General features: G+C 36.3%; 1 protein-coding gene across 1 annotated transcript in view; it reads right to left on the bottom strand.

Annotated features, from left to right (window-relative positions):
• Nucleotides 1-27,359, bottom strand: part of PAK2 (p21 (RAC1) activated kinase 2) — a 76,308-nt gene that overhangs the window by 26,867 nt on the left and 22,082 nt on the right. The window contains exons 2-3 of the mRNA XM_065942388.1: nucleotides 14,891-15,098; nucleotides 176-276 (exon numbers count right to left, since the gene is read on the bottom strand). Of these exons, the coding sequence (XP_065798460.1) occupies nucleotides 176-276; nucleotides 14,891-15,077 (288 nt within the window). The 5' untranslated portion in view covers nucleotides 15,078-15,098. The remainder of the gene's footprint in view (nucleotides 1-175; nucleotides 277-14,890; nucleotides 15,099-27,359) is intronic.

The following is a 27,359-nucleotide window of genomic DNA, read 5'->3' as shown; positions in this document are numbered from 1 at the left end:
TTGCAAATTATAATCAAGAGCCTCAGCTCCCTAGGAAAAGGACATATCCAACCACAAACACTTCTGTACAAAGAGAAAAGCACTAAGAATTCAGTTTACATGTGGACAAAAAAGAATACTTGAAGGAAAAGTTTGAGCTCTGCTTTATAAATGCATTCCACCTAGGTAAACTTACAGTGAATTCTCCAGTAACAGCATCAAAGCCAACATGGATGGTGTGCTCAAAATCAGACGGAGGAGAAATTTCTGGCCTTTCCTTCTCTTTCTTCTTACTTCCTAGAAGGCATTAAAAAAGAGCCTTTTAAAAGGTAATCATGTTTATAGTTTTCCCCAAACAGACTAGGAATGAAGTTATTCTAAAAAAGACATTTTCCCTAAAAACACTGGCTGATAGGAAACTGATAAATCAAGTACAGAAATCTCCTGGGGGTGGGCTAGAGTGGGTGGAGGGGGGAGGGAGTAGGAGGAGGTGAAGGGTATTGTCAACCAGTGTCCTGATTAGAGGCACACAGACTGACCCAACAACAGGCCTGAATAAAAGTGCTCAGGACAGAAGAGACAGTCCCTTGGAATACCGGTTCTCTCATTAATAAAGAAGGACACTTCACATACTGAACAATTTGGAAAACAAAGTCTATCAAGCCCTATTTCTGTATTTATCTAGAAAGAACAATTTACATTACTATGATTATGGATAACATACGCCATGTGAACAGGTAGTTTACAAGGACCATGTCATTTTTTTTGTGCATCTCTCTTCCTTTTTATTGATGTTAATAACTGTTACATTTTAAGATTTCTCAATTTTTCTATGGTTCTATCAATTATTTTTACAACATTTCTGCCACACACCTCTCTCTGTAAATTCAAACACATCAGTTCCGTATTTTTCCCCCACCTAACCACCTTGCTCTCAGATTCTCTTACTTAATCTGCAGCAATTTATGTCAAGACTTCTGGCAGAGCTACTAGTCCCAGGTCATTCCTTCACTTTTATGCTGTGTTAGAATTGACTTTTTGTATTCTATGTTCTCTTCTTCTTGGTCTACACCCTTGTTTTAACTGATAGCTCTCGACTAATTGTATATGTATTTAGATTGAAAATACGATCCTCCTCTGAATTTCTTCTAATTTTCAGTGCTGCTATTTAGAAGGCCAGTGCCACTTTCTCATTCTGAACTATTGTTGAAAATCAACTGACTATATATATATACACGGGTATATTCCTGGATGTTCAACTCTGTTGCAATAATCTTTACCTTATATCAAGCAGACTGGATTATTGTAGTTTTATAATAAGCATTGAAACTATTAATATATAGTATAAACCTTTTTTTAAAATTATTTGGCTCCATTCTAGGTCTTTTGCATTTCCGTGTGAATTTTAGAATAAGTTTGATAATTTCTTTAAAAAGTCTGCTGGGATTCTGATTGAGACTACACTGAATCTATAGATCATTTTAGGAAGAACTGATTAAATAACAATATTGTATCTTCTAATCCATGAAAGTAGTGACTCTCTCCATTTATTTAGATCTTTTTTCATTCCTCTCAGCAATGTTTTATAGTTATCAATGTACAGATCTGTTACTGCTTTTGTCTGATTTCTGGCACAGTATTTCAAAAAGTTTGATCCTATTGCAAGTGGTACAGTTCTTTAAATTTTGATTTTCAATTGTTCATTGATGGCATAGGAAAACACAATTGATTCTTAAAAACTGATCTTGTATCCTGAAACCTTACTAAGAAAACTTACTTTTGTTCTAGTAGCATTTCTGTAGCTCATCACAGGATTACCTAAAAAAATTCAATTATGCTGCTAATGAATAAAGGCAGGTTTACTTCTTCCTTCCCACTCTGAACTCCTTTCATTTGTTTTTCTTGCCTTGTTGCACTGGCTAGAACCTTTAGTACACTGTTGAATAAAAGTGGTGAAAGGGAAATCTCTGTATCTTTCCTGATCTTAGGAAAAGCTATTAATTTTACCATCTAATTTGATGCCAGGCTAGGTTTGTCAAAAATGTTAAAGGCATTTCCTTCTATTTCAAATTGGCTGAATGCTTTGATCAGAAATAAATATTTGATTTTGTCAAATGTTTTATCAATTTTATTGGTATTCTCAATAAATTAACTTTTCATTTCATTGATTTTTCTGTATTTTTTACTTCACTAATTTTACACATTGACTTTTATTATTTCTTTTCATCTACTTACTTAGGATCTCACCTGCTCTTCCTTTCTAGTTTATTAAAATGACTTAACTGAAATCACTGATTTGGAATTTCTTTTCTAAAATGGATGTTTATTTTTTTTATTTTTTTATTTTTGGATGTTTAATACTATAAATGTCCTCTAAGTACTGCTTTAGCAGTATCATACAGATAGTGGTGTCTTAAACTTTCATTTTCATTCAGCATAATATATTTTCTAAAGTCTTTAATTTCTTCATTTATTTGGAAGTGTTTTTATTTACTTTCCAAATATTTCCAGATATCTTTTCTGTTGAGTGAGAGCTAATTTCTAACTTAACTGCATGGTGGTCATAGAATATACTCTGTGATTTGAATTTTCCTAAATTTATTGAAACCTTAAAAATGGTCACAGAATGTGATATCCTAGTAAATGTTCCACACTCACTCAAAAAGAATGGAGTATTCTATAAACTGGTCAAGTTGGTTGATAGTTTTAGCAATTTTCTGTCTACTTGTTCTATCAATTATCATGAGAAGTGTACTGGATCTGCAACTGCATTTGTCTATTTCTTCTTAAAATTCCTTATTAGCTTCATGTATTTTGAAGCTCTGCTATTAAGTGCATGTTTAGTTCTGTTAAACCATTTTGATGAATATATCCTATTATTATTATAAAATAACTTATTCCTCAGTCTTTAACTATTTAGAGAAATATTTCTTGGTCTCAAGTCTACTTCGTCTGACATTAACATAGCCAGTTCAGTTTTCTTTTCACTGTTAGCATACTTTAAACAATTATTTATTTTAATCTATTTTGTGACTTTATATTTTTAAAGTGGAATTCTTATAGGTTGCATATATACTTAGGTCTGCTTTAGCAATCTGTTCTTCTTTGCCTTTTAAATGAGGTGTCTAGATCAGTTACATTTAATATGACTGCTATAGCTGGGTTTAAACCCATCATCCTTTTGTTTTCTAATGGTCTCTATTCTGTGTTTTCACTTCCTTCTTCTTCTTGTGAATTAACTATATATTTTTTATAATTAGCATTTGTCTGCTTTGTTTTTTTAAGCTATAATTTTCTGTATACCATAAAGTTCTCCTACCTAAATTGTACAATTTACTGGGTTTTAGTAGATTTACAGAATTGTGCAACCATCACCACAACATAGCTTTGGAACACCTTCATCATCCCCAAGAAAAACCTGCACACATTAGTAATCACTTCCAGTTGCTCCTTTTGCCTCTGTCCCAGTTCTAAACAGCCACTAATCTATTCCTCACCTCCAAAGATTTGCCTATTCTGGCTGTTTCTCATACAACATGTGGTCTTTTGCAAATGACTCTTTTCACTTTACCTTTTGAGGTTCATTCATGTGAAAGCATCTATCAGTGCTTCATTTCTTAAAAATTCAATTATCATTTTAAAAAATTTAGATAAGAGAAAACATTCACCATTTCCAATGATTTTCATTTATTTATGCAGATGCACATTTCCATCTGGCATCATTTTCCTTCTGCCTGAAGGATTAGGTTTAACATTTCTTACAGTGTAGGTGTGCTAGTGATAACTTCAGCTTTTATACATTTAAAAGTTTTCTTTCCCCTTCTGTTTTAGAAAGTATTTCCACAGGATACACAATCTAAGCTGACAATTTTTTTTTTCTTTCAGTACTTTATAGATGTTGCTCCTCTTCTTCTAGGTGCATTGTTGTTTACATAAAGTCTGCTGTAATTTTTTCCTCTATGTGTCTTTTCTTTCTGACAGGTTTTTTTTTTTTTTTTTTGGTTTATAACAATCAGCATTTTTTAAAAACTAGACTTTTCTAGAGCAGTTTCAGGTTCACAGACAACAGAGCCTAAGGTCTGGACATTTCTAAGATTTTCTACCACTGATTTTAAACAATGATCATGTGCCTCTGTGTAGTTTTCATCATATTTCCTGTGTTCATTCAGAATTCACCAAACTTCTTGAATCTGTGGGTTTATAGTTTCCATTAACTTTAGGGGAGGGGGAATCAGCCATTTTTTAAAGATTTAAAAAAAAGAATTTTTACTGGAGGAGCGCCGATTTACAGTGCTGCGTCAGTTTCAGGTGTACACCAAAATGAATCTCCACTCCCTTTTTAGATTCTTTTCCCATATAGGTCATTACAGGGTACTGAGTAGAGTTCCCTGTGCTATACAATAGATCTTTACGTTCTTGGTTTGTTGTTTTTTTGTCTCCCCTTTCCCTCCTTTGGAGACTTCAGTTATTAGTCTGCCTGAAACTGTCCCATGGATATTCACTTTTGTTTCAGTCTTTTTTCTCTAAATTTTATTTTGGATGGTTTCTGTTGCTATGGTTTTCAAATACACTAATCTTATTCTGTGATGTCTAGTCTGTTGTTAGTTTTGTCCAGTGTATTTTCCAACTATAAAATTTTGATTTGTTCTTTTTTCTCTCTCCCTTTGCTTCTTAATATGCTGAATCTTTCATTTAGGTTCTTCAACATATGGGATACAATTATTTAATATTTTAATGTCCATGTCTACTAATTCTATCATCTGTCATTTTAGGATTGATTTCAATTGATGGATTGTACTAATTATGGGTCTTTGCATACCTCAAAACTATCAACTAGATAACAGACATTGACCTTTCTTCCTTGATAGGTGTAGGTATTTTTGTATTCCTATAAATAAATATTTGTGCACTTTGTTCTGGGACATAGATAAGTGATTCTTAGCTATCTACACATACAGGAGAGAGTTTAGAAACAATTGATCCTTTTAGGTATTATTTTAATCAGTGAGCTGATTCCACCTAGAAACAGTCTTCTTCAGACCTAGGAAATTTTTTCTATTATTTGGTCATTTTCTTCTTCTATCATTATTTCTTCTATCATTATTAGTTAGATCAGTGCATTTTGGTCTGATCTTGTAACTGCTATCTTCTCTGTCCTATTTTCCATCTTTGAACTTTTAACAAACTGGGAAATTTTTCTTGACTATCTTCTAATCCTTTGCCTATTGCTCTTTTCTGTTTATGTTGGTAATCCTAACTGCTGATATTCTAAGAATTACTTCTTATTGTTCTCTGACCATTTTTTACCTGAGAATACTCTTCCCATTTCAGGGATGCACTTTGTCTCTTTGAAGATTATATAGTTTGTGTGTGTATAGGCTGGGTTTTTTCCCTGGCTGTTTCTTTTACATTCCTATTTTATCCCCTGATGTTTTGGACTCTTACATTAAGGCTTTTTTATAGCTTTAAAAAAGGTGAGGGTGGGATGTTTTGAAAGAACAGCATGTATATTATCTATAGTGAAACAGATCACCAGCCCAGGTGGGATGCATGAGACAAGTGCTCGGGCCTGGTGCACTGGGAGGACCCTGAGGACTCGGGTGGAGAGGGAGGTGGGAGGGTGGATCGGGATGGGGAATACATGTAACTCCATGGCTGATTCATGTCAATGTATGACAAAACCCACTGAAATGTTGTGAAGTAATTAGCCTCCAACTAATAAAATAAAATAAAAAATTAAAAAAAAATAAATAAAGCATACTGAATAAAAAGTAAATGATAAGACAAAAAAAAAAAAAAAAAAAACTGTCCTCTCCTCTAAGCAAAACACAGTGGCAGAAGGAACCTCCTGAGGCCTAAGGAAAGGAGATAAAGATATGGGCCCATCATGACTCATTAAATGTCAGAGAACTGGGTTAAGATAGCTACTGATCCTTTGCTGTTACTTGCACAAAAAGTATTTAAAAGGTTAACTGGGAGATAAGTAAGCGTTTTTATTAAAGATGGGTGTGGAGTATCCAAAATATTTTCCCCAGGACATTCTGTTTATCCAGAGAAAAATCTTTCAGTCTCTGTCTGAGGGTTTTGACTCAAAGTACAAATGCTCCAAAAGCAGGGCAGAAGAGTTCCAGTATGTTACCCTTCTCGAAACTGTTTTTTTCATTCTACACCTCTTTCTGACTCCTCTGACAAGAATAAGAAGCCTCTCAGATTTAATTCTCCTCAAATAAATGTATACATCATTTAGTTTTCTGTTCTCCCAGAGAATGGAGTTCATGACTGTGGAACAAAGGAGGGGCCCTGAGGACCTTCAAAACATCCTATATGTTGGTTGGTCAAAAAGTTCCTTTGGTTTTTTTAAAGTAAGACACGTTTTTCACTTTCACCAAGAACTTTATTGAACAGTGTTTTCAAAAAATTCACCATTTTGTTCTACTACTTTCTGCTATTTTTCAGGCAACTTCATTTCATCTTCCCAAAACTTTTTATCTTTTTGAGCAAAGAACTGATCCAGGTACCTTTTTCAATCTTCCAGGGAACTGAAACTCTTTTCAGCTAAGAGAATTTTGCAAAGACTGAAATAAATGGGACATCTGAAGGTGCAATGAGTGGTGAATACAGAGGATGAAACAGAACTTCCTGGCCAAGCTTCAACAGTTTTTGTCTGTTCATCAAAGAAACATGAAATTTTGTGTTTCCCAGATGGAAGATTATGCATTTTCTGTTGACTAAGTCTGGACACTTTTCATCAAGTGCTGCTTTCAATTGATCTAATTGGGAGCAGTATTTGTTGGATTTTGTAATTTGGTTTTCCAGAAGGAGTTCATAATAGAAGACTCCCTTCTAATCCCACCATGTACACAACATCACCTTCTTTGAATGAAGACCAACATCTGGTGTGGCTGGTGGTGGCTCATTCTGCTTGCCTCACAATCTTCCATTTCACACTCTTGTACAATATCCACTTTCACAATTTGTTTTAAAAATGAAATGCTTTCATTATGTTTTAAGTAGATAATTACATGCAGAAATATGGTCAAGAAGGTTCTTTTCGCTTAACTTATGTGGACCCCAAACATCAAAGCAGGTAACATAGCCAAGCTGGCGCAAATGATTTTCAACACCTGATTTGGATATTTTGAATATGTTGGCTATCTCCCACAAGATGCAATGTTGACTATTCTCAATTAATGTCTCAATTTGATCACTAAAAACATCACCTGGTCTATAGGACCATGGATGATCGTCCAGGAAGAAATCTCCAGAATGAAGCTTCACAAACCACTTTTGACATGTTTGATGAGTCATAGCACCTTCTCCATATACTACACAAATCTCATTTTTGCATTTCAGTTGCATTTTTACCTTTCTTTAAATAATAAAGCATAATATGCCAAAAATGTTGCTTCTTTCTTCCATTTTCAATATTAAAATGGCTACATAAAAATTCACCAATTTTGATAAGGTTTTTAAATTTTTTTTAAATAATTTATTTATTTACTTGTTTATTTTTGGCTGAACTGGGTCTTTGTTGCTGTGTGTAGGCTTCTCACTGTGCTGGCTTCTCTTGTGGGGAGCACAGGCTCTAGGTGTGCAGACTTTAGTTGCTGTGGCTCGCAGGCTCTAGAGCGCTGGCTCAGTAGTTGTGGTACACAGGCTTAGTCGCCCTGAGGCATGTGAGATCTTCCTGGACCAGGGATGGAACCTGTGTCCCCTGCACTGGCAGGGAAACTCTTAACCACTGGACTGCCAGACAAGCCCTTGAAAAGATTTTTTAAATGCATGCTGATATGACAGCTGTCACAATACAATCTAACAAAACTGTCTCAAATCAAGTTAGAAATCACTAAGCACTGTACACAAAGCCATTGTACAGAAAAAAACAAACTAACCCAATAGACATCAGCCAATCCAATAGATATTCAACTAATTCTCCCCTTTACACCCTATGTATTACACAGACCCCCACTCTCCGCCACACTACTGTGTACCTCTAAATCCTGAGCGTCTGAGATTTTTACAAAGGAAACTGGTTCACTTCTTATAAACATCCCCTTCCGCAAACGCTTAGGATTGATGTCTTCCTCTGAGGACAGAGTCAGTTAGCGCGTAGTCAGTAAGCGCTTCCCCACTTCACTCTTCCAAATGTGTATTAAATCTCTTGTATACTACTGTCTCCTCTCTCATTCTCTTTGCCCTTGTGATAGAAAAAATAATTCTTTTTTTTTTACTATCATTTTAGTCATGTCTGCGGAGGGACAGTAAACAGACGCATGTGGTCAATCTGCCATGTTTTACCAGAAGATTCTTCTAAGAGGCTATGGTGGGAGGACAGGACATATTGGTTGAGAAAAGGACCAGAGGGAAATGCAACTGTTAAGTCTAATATAAATTATACTACCTTTACTGAAATGCACAGTTACATCACTCATAATCAACTCCTCACTTTCCACTAGGCAGTGAATAATCTCAGGTCATGCTCTCTACTTTTTCAGTTATGTCCTTTGACTTCTAACCTGGTATCCTGCATACAGGAGGAAATTATTTATTAATCAACTATAAACTAAGAGTTGACTTACTCAGCCATTAAAAAGAATTCATTTGAATCAGTTCTAATGAGATAGATGAAACCGGAGCCCATTATACAGAGTGAAGTAAGCCAGAAAGATAAACACAATACAGTATACTAACGCATATATATGGAATTTTAAAAGATGGTAACAATAACCCTATATGCAAAACAGAAAAAGAGACACAGATGTACAGAACAGAATTTTAGACTCTGTGGGAGAAGGCGAGGGTGGGATGTTCTGAGAGAACAGCACTGAAACCAGTATACTATCAAGAGTGAAACAGATCACCAGCCCAGGCTGGATGCATGAGACAAGTGCTCAGGGCTGGTGCACTGGGAAGATCCAGAGGGATGGGGTGGGGAGGGAGGCGGGAGGGGGGATCGGGATGGGGAACACATGTAAATCCATGGCTGATTCATGTCAATGTATGACAAAAACCACTACAATACTGTAAAGTAATTATTGTAAAGTAATTAGCCTCCAACTAATAAAAATAAATGGAAAAAAAATAAAGTTTTAATAAAAAATAAAAACAAATCTTTTGTTCTATAGTTCCAAAAAAAAAAGTTATCTAAAACAAAAAGATAAACCGGCTCTGTGGCGCAATGGATAGCACAATGGACTTCTAGCCGGCCTGGGTGTGGTAAAACAAAAAGATACTGAAGCATGTTTCAAATCAAACAATATACTGGAAGGTTATTTCTATGTAAACAGAATCACTGTTTTATAACTCTGGAATCCAAGATCTAAAGGACCAACAACAAGAAAACCCACAATCATCTATATACAGGATATACACCCAGCAACTGGGTCACTTGATGGGAAGTAATGGACCAGGGAAAAAAACTTCTTTTAATAAAACTGTACAACTTATTAGTGTACTGGAGAAAAACAGATTCTCAGAGCTATTTTTCAACTTCATGAGACAGTAAAACAAGCAGGCAAGCAGCAGCCTTCAGCTAAGAGGTGGGAACCCGAGTGATGTGCTGCACAAAAGGATCCTAAGTATGCCACTGCCACATCCTAAGAGGCAACACCTTATAGGCTACATTTGAGCTAGAGTCTAAAACTAAAAAATCCTCCATTTCTTTAAAAGGAAGACTTTGCTATTTAACAGAATCAGTGATTACCCCTTTGTTCTTTTGATCCACAACAGCTTCAAACTGGTGACCTAACTTGTTCCATCAAGTAGAAGAGAATTCTCTAGGAAACAGGCAGAGGCATACGGTCTACTATTACTAATCTCAGGATTACATTTTTAGACCAGAAAGAACATTTACAGTTCTAAGCCTCTCATCTTCAAAATCAACTAGAGGTGAAAACACACACACACACAAAATCAACTAGAGGTGAAAGTGCATATAGGTTGAATAATTAGACATGAAAACTGCTTTAGTTTATAAACACACATACCACTCAACACTAGCTAACTGAATAGAGTTTTTAAAGATAAGCAAAGACGATGCTCATTGCCATTTTCATTATCAAAACTACTTGACTTGTTAAGCCCATTTCTCATCTGAACTACTGCAAAATCCTAACTAGTCTCCAACTTCAGTCTTAGACCTGCAACAAAATCTATTTTCTAGACACTACTAGTCTTGCCTGTGTAAGACAGAAATGTGACCAGGTCTTTCTGCTGTTTAAAATCCTGTACTGGTTCCCCAGGAAACAGGGTAAAATGTGAGCTCTGCAGCATGGAATACAAGGCCCTTTAGGACCTGCTCCCCGCTCACCTCTTTAGCCTCTTCTGCTCTCTGAGTTTCTAACATACATCATGCTATTATCTTCTCTTCTTCTCTGCTTTCATATCACATTTGACTGTGATCTCCCCTGTACCTGGGCCACTGAAATGCTTTTCTAAGCATAAGACACAGTTTTTAATTACCCAAATTCTCCTATTTTCACTTACTTATACTTTAGTCATCAGTTGTAACATCACTTCTTTAGGAAGCCTTCCCAGAAATGACATTTTATTCTATCCCGATTATCACTTTCCACAGTTTGTAACTGTATGTTGTAGTTTTTTATGAGTGCCATCATGGCAAGGACACCAGCTGCCTTGCTTATCAAGGAGTCTCTGCTAACTCACAGAGTGCATAGGATACAACATTAGCAGGGATGTGAAAAAAAGATTTATTCAGTCAAGTTGCTATATAAAAGGTATAATTTCTAATTTTCTTAATTTTTGCAGTGACACTGATTAAAACCAATAATGAATAACTGAAGATATTCTAGATTTTTTTTTAAATAAAAATATTACCTGTCTGTTCAGTAAGGACAACAATAAGGGATGGAAATTTGAGTAAAATAAAATTAGTATCTCTAGATCAGACTTTATATTAGAGCTGGCAAAGATCTTAAGGTCACTGTAATTTTTTAAAATAAAAAGTTTTTTTCCCTTTTATCCTTCTGTTTCAATATGATAGACCAAGCATATATTGTAGCTCTCCCCTCCTACACCATGTTCATCATGGAACAAAATCTGCAAGGAATGCCCAAAGATGAAAAGCAATTAGCATAAAACTAGAGAGAGAAACAGCAGTTTAGGTTGCAGGCAGGAGAATGCAACTGCAGATAGATTTCTGTATTCACACAAGCATGAAAGTGCATACACATCTACATTCCTAGTTCTCATTCCAATCCCTCAAGGCCCTGCCAGAGGTGTTAGCTTCCTGGGAGGCTGAGGTGGAAACGAAGAAGAGCCCCAAAAGTAGGAGGAATCAGAGCACCCTACCCTCCGAACATTTCCTCTTTTTTTCTCTCAGTCTAACTGAAAATTACGCACTCCTAAATATCTCCCTGTAAATGGGCTACACCAGGGACTCTAGATGTTCTACTCTCAACTACAAAGTTGAAAGCAATTCTCACCAACTTGTTTTACAAATTCAAGGCAATTCTAATCCAAGCATCAACAGGTCTTTTTTTTAAGTACATGATAAGCAAAGTGTCAAATTTATACAGAAGAGTCAAAAGATCCTGAAGAACCACCTGGTACCAGATTTGCTCTATAAGGTATTAAGAATTATAAACTGTAATGATTAAGGCAATACAGTATTAGTGTAGGTACAGACAAATGAGTCAATTCAATAAACAGAAGAAAACACAGAAACATATCCTGTCATGGAAAGCTGACAGATAATGGCTAATATTGCAGGTCAGTGTGGAAATGATAAAAATTTCAATAAATGATCCGGGACACTGGGTTAAGAAAAATAAAGTGAAAATAGATCTCCCTTTACAGGTACACAAAAATCAAATCTAGGTAGTTCAAAGGTTTAAATTGTAAAACTTTTAGAAAGACCTAAGAAAATATCACTTCTAGTATGGCAAAAATTTCTTAAAACACAAAGTTTAAAAATGAATTGATCAATTTAACTACACCAAAATTAATAATCTATATTCATCATAAAATACCACTGAAAGGGTGAAAAGGCAGTTTGCAACCTGGAAAACTATATTTAGTAACACATAGTTGATGAAAGGTTAGTGTATAGACTATAATGAATGCTTAACAGAAACAATAGAATTCTGGACTAAAAGGTATGTCACAGAAAACACAAATAAGTAGTAAATTAACATATGAAAGACAATTTCCCAAGTCATCAGGGAAGTCCAGATTAAAACCACAATGAGATACCACTGCACACCTCCCAAATTGGCAAAAATTAAATCCCATAATACAAGAATCTGCAAGGATGTTCAACAATGGAACATACGTGTTCTGTGAGTGAGAAAGAACATTAAAAAAAAAAACCAAAACTTTAGAAAATAATCTGTTAAACATAATTAAGTCAAACACAGGAACACATATCCTTTAACCCAGTAATTTTACTGCTAAGTATTGAATATATCTCAGTTTAGTTCAGTTCAGTTTAGTCACTCAGTCGTGTCCAACTCTTTGCGACCCCATGGACTGCAGCACACCAGGCCTCCCTGTCCATCACCAACTCCGGGAGTTTACTCAAACTCATGTCCATCGAGTCGGATATACATCAGAGCCACCTTTAAATCTTTGGCCAGGACCCACACCAATACATTTTACATCCTGACTCAATGAACACACAACTGAAAAGTTTCATGCAACTTTTGCAATAACTCCATTTATACTTCATTTCACTTAGTGTCATTCACCATATATACCTCATAACCCACTATTGCAGTAGTTTTTAACATTGGATGCACATTAGAAATATCTGAGGTTTTAAAAAAGTTAAAAGCAAAACCAAAACTGATGTCCAGGTAAGCTCATGAAGACTGCATCAATGGTTTTTGAGGAAATGTTCTGTTGCATTTATGTAAATGCATGTTCAATTTGCTCACAAGCCCTACCACGCTACCATTTACCCAAAATGCTGGACTGTCCACACTTTCTCTTTCATTCTGTACTCTTCCCCTTCCCAAGGCTGTCCCCAAGTACCTTTTAACCTATTGTGAGCATTCTCCTACCCCAATTTTGCATTCTGCTTTCCACAGGCAAGTAATTCCACCCTCTGAGCAATTACTTCTGGTACTAACCTCCATACATTTTTTTTCTAACCTCTTTAATTATAAATACTGTGTTTACACTGCCTCTTCTCATGCTTCCTTTTTGGTTCATTTCCCAATTTCCCTGTTTAACTTTCACTTCACTCAGTCTAAGCACGTACATATTTCATTCTCAAACATGCCAAATATACATGCTACCACTTTTGCTAAATTAATTTTAAAAACACGCTTTCATGAGGCTTTTCAGTTACAAACACCCATGAAATCTTAAAAATAAGAGGAAATTTAGAGATATACATTAAAATGAAGTTTTTCAACTGTTCAATGATTATATCCTGCCTGCATATCTAAATTCTCTAAGACTTGATTCCATATTAACTATATCACCTCATTCAAATTTTCACTGATTATGTATTTTCAACTCAAATTAAATATATTTATTATTATATATAAAGCACTGTTTTACCTCTCCATGTAAACTTACACATACAAGTGGAAAAATATCTTTACGTCCACTTTACTAGGTGTCAGTGTCATACATGCCATGCTTAGTATAATAATCTCTAACCTTTATTCTAAAATCCATTACCAGTTCATAATCCCCTGCATGCATGCTAAGTCGCTTCAGTCATGTCCAACTCTGTGACCCCATGGACTGCAGCCTGCCAAGCTCCTCCGTCCATGGGATTCTCCAGGCAAGAATACTAGAGTAGGTTGCCATGCCCTTATCCAGGGGATCTTCATGACCCAACGGTCAAACCCATGTCTCTTACGTCTCCTGCATTGGCCGGTGGGTTCTTTACCACCTGGGAAGCCACCCTTTACCACCCTTTACCACCTAGCGTCACCTGGGAAGCCCCCCTCTCCAAATTCTAAAATCCATAAAGCTCTGAAAACCAAAAGTTATTTCCTTAGTTTGACACCAAAACAAATTTAGTGAATTCAACTTATGTAGACAATTTACGGTCTTTATCCTATTTTGCATGACTAGACCAGTGGTTCTCAACTGGAGACAACTTTGCCCCACAGGGGAATCTGGCAATGTCTGGAGAAATTTTCAGTTTTTACTACTGGGTAGAAGGTGCTACTTCTAACATCTAACACATGAAAGTTAGGAAAGCTTAACATTCTACAGTGTATGAGGCAGATCCTTGCAACAAAGCATTATTTTGCTCCCAAATGTCAACCTTACTGAGGAAGAGAAACACTGGACTAAATTCTTGTTTATGGAAGATACATTAGTATGTTGATTACTGAGTGTTGCTCAGAAGAATCTGAGGGTGTTATAGAATACATGATAAAAAGACATTATTGGTACTACTCAAAAGTCAGAAAAACTCTTAATTCCAAACCAAAGCTAACGCCTTAAATTGCAGACAGGAGACTGTAGACTCTATACTTCCATTCTTCTATTAAGTCTTTCTCAAATATCATGATTTGCATTAAAGCTGGGAAGCCATGAACTATGGTACAAGTCTTAGAAAATGAAGGAGAGGAGAACAGAAATTCACTGGACCTAAAAAGCAGGATGAGCAACAACTTTTGTTTTATTCTTTTCTATTACGGTTTAAAACAAACTAGTCTTTCTTTTTTTGAGTGCACAGCGCAGCTTGCAGAATCTCAGTTCCCCAACCATGTGAACTTGGCCCTCAGCAGTGAAAGTGCACAGTCCTAACCACTGGACGTCCAAGGAAGTCCCAAACTAGCCTTCCTAATGGTGCCCATTTACTACCATCAATTGTATGTTTATTGTTTGCACCATAAAAGACATCGGCTTATTATACTTAATTAAAAAAACATCAAAACCAAAACACAGTAAGGAGACTCTTGAAACCACAGTAGCTATTTACCTTTCTCTGTGCTTGAAAATATAGAGATGATTTTATTCCTGGGCTTTTTTTCCTCTGGAACGGAAGGCAAAGGTTTCAAACTGTGATTGGCTGATAAAGGGTCTTTGCCTCCAGTGCTAAAAATAGTACTGCTCATTCGCACTGGGGGCGCCGGAGGCTTGTCTTCCAGTTCTCCGTTATCAGACATGATTCAGAATTATGATAGGGCCTGAAACAGACAGGCAAAAAAATACAGTTAACAACAAGGTAAAAAACAGAATGGACAAGCACAAGACAGTAATAATCCCCTCCTCACTTTCAAATTAAAAAAAGTTATTCATTTAAAGGCGTAAAACAAGAGATGAAATTGGTTGCAATCAGGCAATCTCCCCTAACAAAGTTGGTAAACAGGGAGCTAAGAGAATCTTTGAAAAGTCATATCCTGTTAAAAAGAGGACTAAGATAATTTTTGGAAAGCATGATGACACTGACATATCAGAGAATATCAACTGAATAGTACGAGTTAAGTGTTCCAATGAACAGACAGATAACATGGAGTTTAAAAAAAAAAGATTCCAAGAAGACTATGTCCTGACCAGGCAATAATAGGATATATGTCTCTGACAGGTTCACTTCCAGAGCAGATAGAATGCTTGCTATTAATTAATAAATACCAACCAATAGCCTCCAAATCTGATTCATGTTCACTAGCCTTGTGATTACAATTTAACCCCCATATAGACTTTGGTAAAGCACCAGAACATGCCACTGTCGTTTCTCTGAAAATTTGAACATCTAACTACATACGTTAGGCCTCTGCAAGTCAGGAAATACTGACAAAAGTAAATCCAGAGTTTGGCCAAACCCCAAGGTTCTGTCATCCTATGATGCCCTGTCCAGTCCGTCCAGTTATTCTCCTTATCCACATGGCTAATAAAGTGGAAATGTCAACTTTGTTTACATATACTTATACACGTCTATTTTATGTTTTTTTTAAAAAGTAGATTACACACATTTAAGGTCAGCAGTATAAGAGAGGGGATGCCTAACTTACGAGTTCTGATACCAAACTGTAGAGCTAGGAAATAATACAATATCCCCCTAAACAAGATTTTAATTGGCAATTAGATCCTAATTTGAAAATAACACTACTTGATACATGTAAGCCAACAAAACTTTGTATATATACAATGAAAAGAATGCAACTGGTTTTAGATAAAATTAAAAACAATTTTAAAAAATTTTTATTTAGCTAAAATGCTAGTAGGTGAAGAAAAGTAGACATATAATTTGAGAGGAATTGAGGGATGAAGAATTATACCTAATTCCACTTCAAATTTTACAGCTTTTGTTTTCCTTGACAGGAATAGGTCAAAGCACTCCTGTATAATTTACATGTCGTATAACAGTTATTTTTCAGCCTACAAAAAAGAAGGTAAAAGGGGAAAACAAACATTTCTGGAGGTAACCAGCCGGAGAAAAGAGAAAGGCTGGCTGAAGTGAAATTCAGCTACTGGTGATCAGAGAAATGAGGGTGCTTGCTATCTAAGAAGGCAGTGCAGATAACATACAGTCAGATGATTCTTCCGAACCAAACCAGTCACATCCTGTGGATTACTTGATGAATTGATAAACCAAGACAGATGTTCAGCTTTGATGTGACCAAACATTAAGACAAAACAGGTTAATCCTAGAGCAGCTAGGATTTTTTTTTTTTAATACAAAAAAAGGCAGTGTTGAAGAATTGATGTTTTCGAACTGTGGTGCTGGAAAAGACTCTTACGAATCCCTTGGAAAGCAAGGAGATCAAACTAGTCAATCTTTTTTTTTTCCTTTTTAATTTATTTATTTAATTGGAGGCTAATTACTTTACAATATTGTAGTGGCTTTTGCCATACATTGACATGAATCAGCCACGGGCGCACATGTGTTCCCCATCCAGAACCCCCCTCCCTGCTCCCTCCCCATCCCATGCCCTACGGTCATCCCAGTGCACCAGCCCTGAGCACCGTCTCATGCATCGAACCTGGACCTGCAATCCACTTCACGTATGATAATATACACGTTTCAATGCTACCCTCTCAAATCATCCCACCCTCACCTTCTCCTGCAGATTCCAAAAGACTGTTCTTTACATTTGTGTCTCTTTTGCTGTCTTGCATATAGGGTCATCATTATCATCTTTCTAAATTCCATATATACGTGTTAGTATACTGTATTGGTCAAACCAGCCAATCTTAAAGGAAATCAACTCCAAATATTCATTGGAAGGACTGATGCTGAAGCTGATGCTCCAATACTTTGGCCACCTGATGCAAACAGGTGACTCACTGGGAAAGACCCTGACGTTGGGAAAGATTGAGGGTAGGAGAAGGGGACTACAGAGGATGAGATGGCTGGATGGCATCACCAACTCAATGCACATGAACTTGGGCAAACTCCGGGAGATGGTGAGGGACAGGTAAGCCTGGCATGCTGTGGTCCATGGGGTCGTGAAGAATCGGACATAACTTGGCGACTGAACAACAACAAGCTCGCTTTTATGTTAATCACTAGTTACAATATGGAAACTGCACACTGAGATTGTGATTACACTGTGAATTGCTCCTGCTTACACAAGTTAAATTTAAAACTCAGGATAATATAACAAAACTCCAAAATCCAGTTGCATGCATTTATAGAAGAAAATGCACCAAAACATTAACACTGGCCATCTGTGATTAAGTAGTTTTCAAACTTGATTATAATCATCATAAAGAGAAGTCACGCAGTCGTGTCGGACCCTTTGCGACCCCATGGACTGTAGCCTACCAGGCTCCTCCCATGGGATTTTCCAGGCAGAGTACTGGAGGGGGTTGCCTTTCCTTCTCCAGAGGATCTTCCCTACCCAGGGATCGAACCCCAGTCTCTCGCATTGTAGGCAGACGCTTTACCATCTGAGCCACCAGGGAAGTGTTATAATCATCATAGCTGTGGTTAAAAAAGGATCAGTATAAAACCGAGCACAATAATTACTAACTGTAAACTGACTACAGCTTCTATCCTTAAGACTGGCTCATAAATGGAACATGACTAAAAACTGACAGTGCACCTTCATGCAGAATGAATGTACCTTCACCTGTATGCTGTCTGGTATTATGGTTATGAGCATAAGTGTGGAATCAGATTGCTTTGGTTGGAATCCTAGTTCTACCATTTACTTAAGTGTGTGACCTTAGGTCTAAGCTGTGCTTCAGAGTTTCTTGGAGAAATAGCTGGTTCTAGGCCTAGACAGGGAAAATATTATACAAGATGAATCTACTGTATCTTATACTGTCAAAAGATAAGGAAGCACTTACTCATAAAGGATGAAGGCATGTCAGAGGGGCATAAGAAAGAGTTTCCTGAATACTAGAATACTGGAATGTTTGGTGCAATAAAATCTATAAACTAATATGAGATTATAACCCAAAGTATAAAATCAATATACATCATTCATATAGACACAAAAACCTGAATACATAAATAAAATGGGGGAGGGGCAAATCTCCCTTACAAAAGAATTCCAAGTAACATTTCCTTCTAGGAGTTAGAACTTAACCTCCTGCTCCACCTGAGTGCAGGCTAGACTTAGTGACTCATTTCCAAAGAATAGAGTGTGGAAAGGAGAAAATAACACAGTGGAAAAATTTGGCATTAACCATGGGATCAAGGTTAAGATCACCAGTGATAAGTCACAAGGATATCACTCATCTCCTGAGCTGACTCTGTGGACTCTGTTGGACTCTGTGACCCCATCCATGGAATTCTCCAGGTCAGAATACTGGAGTGGGTAGCAGTTCCCTTCTCCAGGGGGTCTTCCCAACCCAGGGATCAAACCTAGGTCTCCCACATTGCAGGCAGATTCTTTACCAGCTGAGCTACCAGAGAAGCCCTAAAGCAAACAACGTTAACAAGGCACATTTCAGAATACAGCCCTTATACTTTGGTTATTAAAAAAAAAACAAAAAAACTTTCTTTACTGCTCTATTCTAATATTTTATGAGTAATTTTTAACATTTTCTGCACAAATTCGGTTCAATAAAACTAAAGAAGCGCTAATGTGTTGTCTGTTTCAGACCTTTCTTCTTTATTTACATTAGAAAGTTAAAAGAGCTATGTTGCAAGGAAATCCCAATTAACATGATGCACCCTGTTAAGCAACACATGCTTAAACAAAATCTAAATTTTGAGTCACATATGTCCCTAATAAAATTATTCAAGATGACAAATCCAATGTTGATAATTCTAAGTAGTATGCCTCATAAGTGATTAGATAGTAGTAAACAAAAGCATGACCCTTGATAAAACGCTGATGACTCACTCTGCCACTAGCCTGGCTGAGGACTTGATCACGTCATCTCAGGATTTCTCTAAAGAATCTCTTGTCTTCAGCTGCTGTTCAGAGGAAGCAGTTAGAAGAAGCCCTAACTAGCTTCCCAGAGTTTCTTTACATTCAGTTTTTGTTTAGAGAAAGAAGTTAGAATTGGTTGACTAAAAATAACACATGATAACACTCTTCCTGACTTTATCTTCTTCAGCAGTTACTAAACTCTGCCATGTAAGGCCATTTACTACCCAATCAATCTGATTTCATATGAATGCACATAAATCCTATGCTTCGTGTTTCCCAAATATATCAAGACTTTCTTGCCCTAAATCATTTTTGAGTATACATTTCTCCATTCTTAAATCTTCTTTATCCTTTTCTCTTACCCATCCAAATTCTCAGTAAAAATTATTTCCCAAAGTAAGGTCACGCTTGTTTGTCCCTGTTCAAAAAGATCTCTCATATCCTCTTAAAACAAGTTACACAGGAAAATAAATCCAGAGAGTATTAAGGTTGGACTGGAATTCATTTGGTCCATTTCCTTATTTTATTTGTGAAGAATCTGACTCACCAAAATGTAAACAGTGTACCTAAAGTCACACAAATTTAATTATTAACAGAACTAAGACCAAAATTCAAGCTTACTAACAATTCTTTATCTTGTTTTTTTCTTAATTACATTAATATATCAGAACATTCTTTGGCAATGAATTACAACTGTGCAACATTAATTATTATTTTACATGTGTTCCCACCCAAGAATTCAAGCAATTCAAAAGCAAAAGATTATACAGTCTCCTCCATCAGTGGTGCTAGGGAAACTGAACAGCTACATGTGAAACAATGAAATTAGAACATTCTCTAACACCCGATATAAAAATAAACATAAAAATGGATTAAAGAGCTAAATGTAAGACCAAATACTATAAGACTCTTAGGGGAAAAAATAGGCAGAACACTTTGACATAAACTGAGACAATATCTTTTTGGATCCCACCTTCCAGAGTAACGAGAATAAAAGCAAAAATAAACAAATAGGGTTCTAATTAAATTTAAAAGTTTTTGCGTAGCAAAAGAAATCATAAGCAAAATGAAAAGACAACCTACAGATGGGAAAAACATTTGCAAAAATGATGCAACCAACAAGGGATTCATCTCCAAAATTTACAAAGAGCCCATGAGCTCAATACCAAAAAACAAACAACCCAATCAAAAAACAGATAGGGTGGCTTCCCCAGTGGTTCAGTGGTAAAGAACCTACCTGCCAATGCAGGCGACAGGTTTGATTTCTAATTCAGGAAGATCCCACATGCCAAAGAAGCAACTAAGTCTTATGCCACAACTATTGAGCCTATGCTCTAGACCCTGGGAGCTGCAACTACTGAGCCCATGTGCCACAACTACTGAAGCCCTCATGCCCTAGAGCCCATGCTCTGCAAGAGGATAAGCCACCTCAATGAGAAGCCTGTGCATCGCAACTAGAGAGTAGCCCCCACTCATCACAACCACAGAAAAGCCCATGCAGCAATGAAGACCCAGGATGGCCAAAAATAAATAAATAAAAAATATTTTTAAAAAATGAATAGGAGAATTTCCTGACGGCACAATGGTTAGGACCCTGTGCTTCCACTGCAGGGGGCTCAGATTCAATCATTGGTTGGGGAACTAAGATCCTGCAAGCTGTGTGGCCAAAAAAGAATGGGAGAGCAAAAGATCTAGTCAATAAATACATATATCTCCAAAGAAGATATACAGATTGTCAAGAGGCACAGGAAAAGATGCTCAACATTGCTAATTATTTGAGAAATGCAAATCAAAACTACAATGAGATATCTCTTCACACCACTCAGAATGGTCATCATCAATAAATGCTGGAAAGGATGTGGAGAAAGGGGAACCCTCCTATACTGTTGGTAGGAATATAAACTGATACAGCCACTATGGAAAACAGTGTGAAGGTGCCTTAAAAAACTAAAAATAAAACTACCATACAATCTAGTAATCCCACTCCTGGGCATATACTTAGGTTTGAAAGGATACATGCACCCCCAGTGTTCATTGCAGTGCTGTTTACAATAGTCAAGACATGGAAGCAACCTAACTGTCCATCGACAGATAAATAAAGATGTGATACATATATACAAAGGAGTATTACTCAATCATAAAAAGATAAAACAATGCCACCTGCAGCAACAGAGATGGACCTAGAGATTATTATACTAAGTAAAGTAAGACAAAGACAAATATCATTATCACTTGTATATGGAATCTAAAAAGATGATACAAATGTACTTATTCATGAAACAGTAACAGACTTACAGACACAGAAAACAAACTCGTGATTACCAATGGGGAAAGGTGGGGAAGAAGGATAAATTAGGAGTCTGGGATTAACATATATACACACTACTATATAAAAACACATAATCAACAGAAAACTCTACTCAATATTCTGTAATAACCTATATGGGAAAAGAACCTGAAAAAGAGTGGATATATATACATGTATAACTGAAACACTTTGTTACACACCTGAAATCAATACATTGTAAATCAACTATATTCTAATATAAAATAAAAATTCAATTTAAAAAGGAAGGGATTATACTACTACTATTGCTGCTGCTGTTGCTGCTACTGCTATTACCACTATTCTGTTTCCTTTAATACAGATCCTCCCATGTATCAGGTAATAATGCTTACTGATTTGTATTACTACACTCTGTCTCCAGATGAAATATTGTTTTTCCCGAACTTATTAGTTCTTATATGAAACAGCACTTCACTAGACGACATATCAACTATCCTATATTAACAGAAATATCTTTGGAAAGATGTATACTTTTCCCCTAACAGCCAATTCATGGCCTTAGTCTTTAGTCCTTTTCCATAAAGCAGTGTATTTTTTTGTTTATTTCTTCTACTAACAGAGTCAAATGCCTAAAAAGCATCAAATGATGATGTGGTAAGGTTCTTTATGTATTATATTTTAGGAGACTCAACAAAATAAAAACATTTCATTATAAAATAATGATTTACCTATGTTTTACTCCATTACTCAGAAATATATATATTTTTTAAAAAGGGCAAAGTGATAAATAATGCCTCTCTCCAAATCCTTTCACTTTCTGCTACTTTTCAGTGAAAAACAAGTAGGCGAAACAAAAAATATGCCCAAAACACACTGTACTCTTCTAACAGGATCATTGTTTAATTGTGACACAACTCAAAGATAAACAATTCCTCAATTGTCTACTGAAGGAGATGAGGGGAAGCTAAATACACAACAGAAATGAAAAAAGGAGTGGTGTCTGGAACCAGTCAGTCCAACTAGTAGAAATTACTAAATTTATTATAATTTACTCAGATCATCTATGGTAGTCCAACTGCAAAATATATACTACTGGAAAAGATGATTTTAAAAGCATAATTGTGCTTTATATTTTTACTTACATTTTCTATAAATATCAAACAAACCTTAATTTTTTAGTGCCTTGTGAATGTAGTAATACAACACTATTTGATAAGATTTCTAGCAACCTCTCAATAAGCTCTGACAGTCCCAACATCACTGGCCTTTCTACTCTGTTCCCCTCCAAAAAAAAGCCTCAAACATCTTTGAGAGCAAAAGCATTAATGAAAATATCCCAAATCACCTTAAGGACAACAACACAGGTTGTGAAAGAAGAGTTCATAAATCAGAAAGGAGTGTTTTCATTTGGTGGCAATGGTCATAACATCAGGCCTATGCGTAGCAAAGTCAAAAAGGAAAAAGAGGAAAGAGGGGAAGAGCTGTAGAAAATAACTGGGGCACTGATAAAGAATAAAGGAAAAAGAAAAAGCAACTTTGCCTCAAACTCAAATACAGGGTTGGATAACCCAACAAATCTTTAAATATGCATTGCCTAGCTAGTTAAGATGAAAGGGATATTCCCATGTAGTGCAAAGCACAGTGAAACTAGGAACAAGAGAGTAAGCATTTATCAAACCTGTTATTCTCAGTGGAATTCTGAGTTCTACTTTGATGGTTGTCACAGGGAACAGGTGATAAAACCCAGAGCTTGCCAAAACTGGAGTCCCTTCCACATAAGGCGAGGACCTAAAAACTGTAATCTATATGAAATTAAATCACTATGTAGTAAATCCCTCCGCACAGAAGGGAACAAGGAAATCTCAGGTATTCAGAGCACAGTAATAACAACAGGAGTGCAGGGCAATGGGGAATCCTTAAAGAAACCCTAACAACAAAACGCACATTTGTGGTCTGAAATCCATGAGACCTATGGTGGTGGTGGTTCAGTCGCTAAGTCGTGTCCAACTCTTGCGACCCCATGGATTGAAGCACACCAGGCTCCTCTGTCCGTGGGATTTTCAATGCAAGAATACTGGAGTGGATTGCCATTTCCTTCTCCAGGGGATCTTCCCGACCAGAAATCAAACCCAGGTCTCCTGCATTGCAGGCAGATGCGACCTATGAGGTCCCCCCAAATTCTAAACAGGTTTAATTGAATGTGGCCATGTTGGCAGCACTCCCTGGTGAACAACAGAAATCACATATAAATACAAAGACTCTTTGGGAGGAAACAACTTCAACACAGGTCTCAAAAAACACCCAAAAATCAAATTCTAAGGAAAAGGAGCAGCTCATAGGAAAATTCAGAACACAAACACCACACCATGACCAAGAACTAACCAAAACACACTGGTGAAACAGATGTGAAATAATCTGACACAGAATATGTGTAAGAAGCTCAAATATAAAAGCAGGGGGAAAAAAGTAAATATGAAAAACCACCATACAGAACTTTCAGTAAAAATGAAAACTTGACATTTGAAGTAAAGAGCAGCGTGAACTCAGCAGAAGAGAGTGAAGCGGAAGATACATGTGAAGTACCTAGACTGCAGTACAGAGAGACAAAGAGAGAGAAAATGTACAAGTAAAAGGAGTAGGCTGCCGCTGCTGCTGCTAAGTCACCTCAGTCGTGTCCGACTCTGCGCGACCCCATAGACGGCAGCCCACCAGGCTCCCCCGTCCCTGGGATTCTCCAGGCAAGAACACTGGAGTGGGTAAAAGGAGTAGGCTAGATAACCTAAATACATCTACTTGAAGTTCCAAAAGGAGATGACAGAATGAATGAGGAACTCACTCACCAGGTAAATTAGAGCTGAGAACTTTCTAGAGCAGATGAAAGACACAAATCTGTAAGTCTAAGAAACCTAATGAATCAAAAGCAGGATAAAATGTAATCTATACACATCAAAGTTAAGACATCATAGTGAAATTAAGATCAAAAAGTTCTTAATGTTGGTCAGAGGAGAAAAAAGGATAAACCTCACAGAAGTGGCAGTTGGACTTTCAGCTTACTTTTTGCTACTAACAATGAAAGCAAGAGGACATTGGAATATCCTCAATATCCTCAATATATTGAGAGGAAAAGATGCCAACAAAACAAAACTATCAAGAATAAGGTTAAAATAAATACATTATGAGAGAGAGAAAATCTTCAAAAGATTGGAATCACTATATACTCTTAACCAAAATCAGCTAAGTTCGAAATGAATAACAAAAAGATAACTAGAAGAAAACGTAGTGAGTTCGAAAATTTAAAATACCTCTTAAAGACTGAGGGTTAAAAATAGATACAATGGCAATCAGAAAATACTAAGAATTGAACAAGAATGAAAAATTTGCAGGACTAGGATAAACAAAACTGTGATGCAGGTAGAGTATTATTTAGCTTTAAAAAGAGGTGAAATTTGATACATGCTCTAAGAAGAATGTCTATGAACATATTAAATAAAATAAGTCAGACAAAAGGACAGCTATTGTAAAATTTCACTTAAATGAGATATCTAAATGGTCAAACTCAATAGAGACAGAAAGTAGAATAGAGTTCACCAAGGTCTGGGGTGATGGATTATGAAACAGGGAGTTATTGTTTAGTAAGATATTTTGCATTTGGGATAACAAAAAAGAGTTGGAAATGGACAGTGGTAACGGTCGCTCAAGGCTGCAGATGTACTTAATGCCAATGAAGTATATACCTAAAAACCCAGAAATTTTATGTTAGATATATTTTACTCCCCCTCCCCCCACACACATATAAACCTTGCAGGATGTGATTAAAGCATTTAATGACACAGTTTTGAATTTTTACTTTAAAAAATAACCAAAATTTAATGAGTTAAGCATCCAACCTAAGAAGCAAAACAAAATCACAAACAAAAATAGCAAAAGAAACCCTAGGTAGGAAGAAAATAATAATTAAGATAAAAGCAGAAATTGCTGAATAGATTATTATACAATAGAGAAGATCAATAAAGCTAAAAAGTTGTCTTACACAAAACTAGTAAAATACCTCTGGCAAAATTAACCAAGAACAAAGAAAGTACAAATGAACACCAATAGGAATGAAAAGGGTTCTATCAGTACTTAGTGAGAAGAGATCACCAGGACCAATATTCCACTGTGTTCTGATTTATAATTTAAAAGATACACACACACACACACACACACACACACACACACACACACACAGATATATAATCCAAACTTAGAGCATAGTTCTATTTTAAACATAAGATACTTTTTACACAGTTCTAACACATACAAACTAGCAAAAATACAAATAAACATATATGCTAGACTGTTACTGTTGTATTATCTATAACAGCGAAAGACTGGAAGCATCTCAAACAGCCATAAACAGGGGACTGGTTGAATCTACTGCGGTATATCACACACTCAAGTATTATGAAGCTGTAAAATTGAAGGAGGAAATCACTGCATACATTGCCACGGAATAATCTCAGGATATACAACTGATGAAAATGCAAGATAAGGGGAAAATGTATGTATGGTATGCTACCACTTACCTAAGGGGAGAAAAAAAAGAGTGTGTCAATACACAAGCACACACACATGGCTACTGTTATTATTTCTAATGGAAGAATAACCACAACTTTTTTAATGGTTATTTTGTGGGAAGGCAAGAATAAAATGGAAGGGACTGAGTTAGAAGTTAGACTTCTCTGAATATATCATTTTGAATATTTGTACATTAAGAATTTTTATTACTGCTTATTCTTTTTTCTCCAATGCTCTGCTATGCTAGAAGAAACAAATGACAAGACTCTACAAACTGCAGATAAAATTACGATGAATTATTAGGATAAACACAAATTTACCAAATTTGCAGGATAAAGAGGAATACACAAAATTCAACTGCATTTGTGCACACTAAAAGCAGAAAATGAAATGAGAGGGGGAAAAGATACCATTTATAATATCATTACAAAGTCTGAAGTTCCTGGGACAGAAATTTCCAAACATGGTGCCCCTGCTATTCTCAGTACTCATCTCACAGCACCTCTAGGTCAAAAGACATTCCTAACAGTTTCACTGATTTGGTAGTTAAGTACAAACAACTTCATTGGTATTCATCATTCACTCATCCTAGTAACTTAGTAACCTAAATACACATGAATTGAAAAGAAAAAAAAAAAACACCTTTTATTTCTTTCTCAATCAGGTACATAGGAAAACATGCACAATATCTGAAACCTCAGACCCCATTCACATTCATTTCCTGTTCCATACTAATTTACATTATTTCTGATCTCAGCAACCATTTCATAAGGACAGACTTTACCAAATGTATCACATTTGGTAAAATGTGGGAAAACTGTGGGACTTCCTAGAGCTGGATGTTCACATCGTGTCCAACAGACATCCATCACTGTTTCCCTCCAAAATTTAAAATACCCCACGGTGCCTTTAAGCTCAGTGTGGTACTCCAGGATGCCTTGTACAGGTTGGGAACTCCTCTTTACATAGAGGAAAAATGTACTAAAGACATGAAGACCTAAATACATTGTGAGATACTAACGGACACAAATTTAAGGAGTCAATAATGTACAAATGCCACATTTCCTCAAACTAATCTACAGATTCAAAGCAATCCTGATCAAAGTCCCAAAAGGGTTTTGTGAAAAACTGGGCAGTTAATTCTAAAATCTACATCGAAGAGCAATACCATAGCAAAGACATTCCTGAAGAATAATAATGTGGAATGACTCTCCATGAAATGAAAAGTCTCTATTTAAAAAAAAAGGGGGGGGGGGCGGATCTTCTACCAGATA

This window comes from Muntiacus reevesi, chromosome 8, assembly GCF_963930625.1.
Source record: "Muntiacus reevesi chromosome 8, mMunRee1.1, whole genome shotgun sequence".
Classification (NCBI taxonomy): Eukaryota; Metazoa; Chordata; class Mammalia; order Artiodactyla; family Cervidae; genus Muntiacus; species Muntiacus reevesi.
The sequence above is the reverse complement of the archived record's forward strand: the minus strand, read 5'-3'. Positions and strand labels throughout refer to the sequence as shown.